We start from the raw sequence: 2089 nt of genomic DNA on the forward strand, positions 1-2089 counted from the left end.
TTCAGCTATTATTTCTCCTTCCTTCCATTTGTCATTTATTTTTACCCAATCTTTCCCACCTTGGGAAGGGACCTTAGATTCACTGCTGTGCCAGTCCATCTTGTGGTGCAGTGAATTGCTAGATCTTTGAGAGCTTTATAATACATAGTTTTTAAGAAATCAATAAATCATTTTAGAATTTAAGAAAACTCTTAACATTAAAAGATATATAAAATATGGGTACCTAAGTACCCATATACAAATCAAATAAGTATAATACATATTTGATTTTTTTTATATTCTTGTTTTCTTTGTCAATTATGTTATATGTGGCTTATCTTTTTATATATTATACTTTATTTTTCACAAAATGTCAACCTGTTTTATTAGTCAGAAATGTCCTTCATATTATATACTTCAAAGAGCCTTAAAACTATGTACATCTTGGTTAATTAGTTCAAGTTCTGGTAACCTTTCCAAAGAATTGATAATATCCAGACAAACCTTTATGCTCAAAGATGTTCATGGAAGTATCTGGCAGTAGGGGAATGATTAAGTTAATTGTCTTAGATTCATTACAGTGAACTATTATATAGCCTTTAAAAACTAAGTCATCGAGAATCAAAGGATACCCAGTGTTTCCTCTTCATGTAATAAATATACAAATGATATAGTTGTTCAGTTATTTGGAAAATTTCTTTATCAAAAAAAATTTTTTTTTTCTCATTCAGTAGGACTTGGGAAAGCAAAAACTGTAACTTCTTGTATACTCAGTCTAAAGTCACATGAGTATGGCTGTGATTGTCCCAGGGTAACCAGTGTCTTACTTTTCATTTTTAGTTCAATGCTTCATTCTTCCTCCTCCCCTTCCCTCATCCTCACCCTGTTTCAGTTATTTCTGTTATAGGCACTTTCAGTTTTATATGGTTTTGAAATCTGATTTCAATATTTAATCCTAAACTTGTTATATAAATATGAATGATACCTGGACTGATTCTAAGAAATTACTGTACTTTCTCCTCCTTCCATTTTGCCATTTGTTTGGGAAAGAACAACATCTAATTTAATTTGGTATATGATAAAATTAGATAAATCTAAGTTTGAGTACAAACCACAACAGTTAACTAGGTTTGAACTTTGAGTATGATATTTGACCTTTCTAAATCTGTATTTGCCCTTTTGTAAAAATAGAGTAACAGAATTCTTATAAAGATCTTATGAGATAATATATGTACCCGTCACAGTACCTAGCACCACATAGTGAGTATTTGATTATTGATAATGGTTATTGTCACATTTTTCTTTTCTTTTTTTTCATTTAATCTCTTTCCTTTGTTACTCCAGGCAACATTTTGTTTTCATGAGTCAGGGACCAACTCAATACCAGTTAGCAACAACTTTCTTCTTCCTCAAGGACTACCTTTCTTAGATAATTTAAGACCGTTGCATGTGTTAATACTGTACAATTAATTTTTTTCCTCATTCTTTACCAATAGGCAAAAAAGGAAGTAGAGATGAAAGGCGAGTGGGTAATACCATCAAAATACTCTGAAGAAGGAGTTTATCACATTCAATACAGTTTTATTAAAGAAGCTGGATACCACTGTTTGTTACATAGCCCTATTCCTGTGAACTGCCCTATAAGATTGCTCCATGGCATGAAGGATGACATTGTACCTTGGCATACATCCATGCAGGTTGCTGACCGAGTGATCGGTGCAGATGTAGATGTTATTCTCCGAAAAGATAGTGATCACCGAATGAAAGAAAAAGCAGACATTCAACTTATTGTTTACACTATTGATGACTTAATTGATAAACTTACAACTTCAACTTGAATTACATCTTGACATAAAGATATACTTTACTGTGTAGTTGGCTAGAATCACATTCTTACTGGTATATAAACTGATGTATTCAGAAGACTGAAAGAGAGAGAGTGAGTGAAAGTCACTAATAACTTTAGAACTTTTTTTCCCTCTTCTTTCTATAAATACCCCCTAATCATTTATTTAATGATGTATTTGCACACATGGTACAAATTGTGAAGAAAGTACCAGCTGCTGTGTGGAAATTTTCTCCTTCCTTTAATGCTTGATTCTTTTTTTTT

General features: G+C 31.9%; 1 protein-coding gene across 1 annotated transcript in view; it reads left to right on the forward strand.

Moving 5' to 3' along the window:
- Window positions 1-1817, forward strand: part of ABHD10 (abhydrolase domain containing 10, depalmitoylase) — a 22990-nt gene extending 21173 nt beyond the window's left edge. The window contains exon 5 of the mRNA XM_007947440.2: window positions 1476-1817. Coding sequence (XP_007945631.1) covers window positions 1476-1817 — 342 coding nt within the window. The remainder of the gene's footprint in view (window positions 1-1475) is intronic.
- The last annotated feature ends 272 nt before the right edge of the window (window positions 1818-2089 follow it).

The sequence above is a fragment of the Orycteropus afer genome, unplaced genomic scaffold, assembly GCF_000298275.1.
Source record: "Orycteropus afer afer isolate SDZICR_OR568_19922 unplaced genomic scaffold, OryAfe1.0 scaffold00184, whole genome shotgun sequence".
NCBI classification, from domain to species: domain Eukaryota; kingdom Metazoa; phylum Chordata; class Mammalia; order Tubulidentata; family Orycteropodidae; genus Orycteropus; species Orycteropus afer.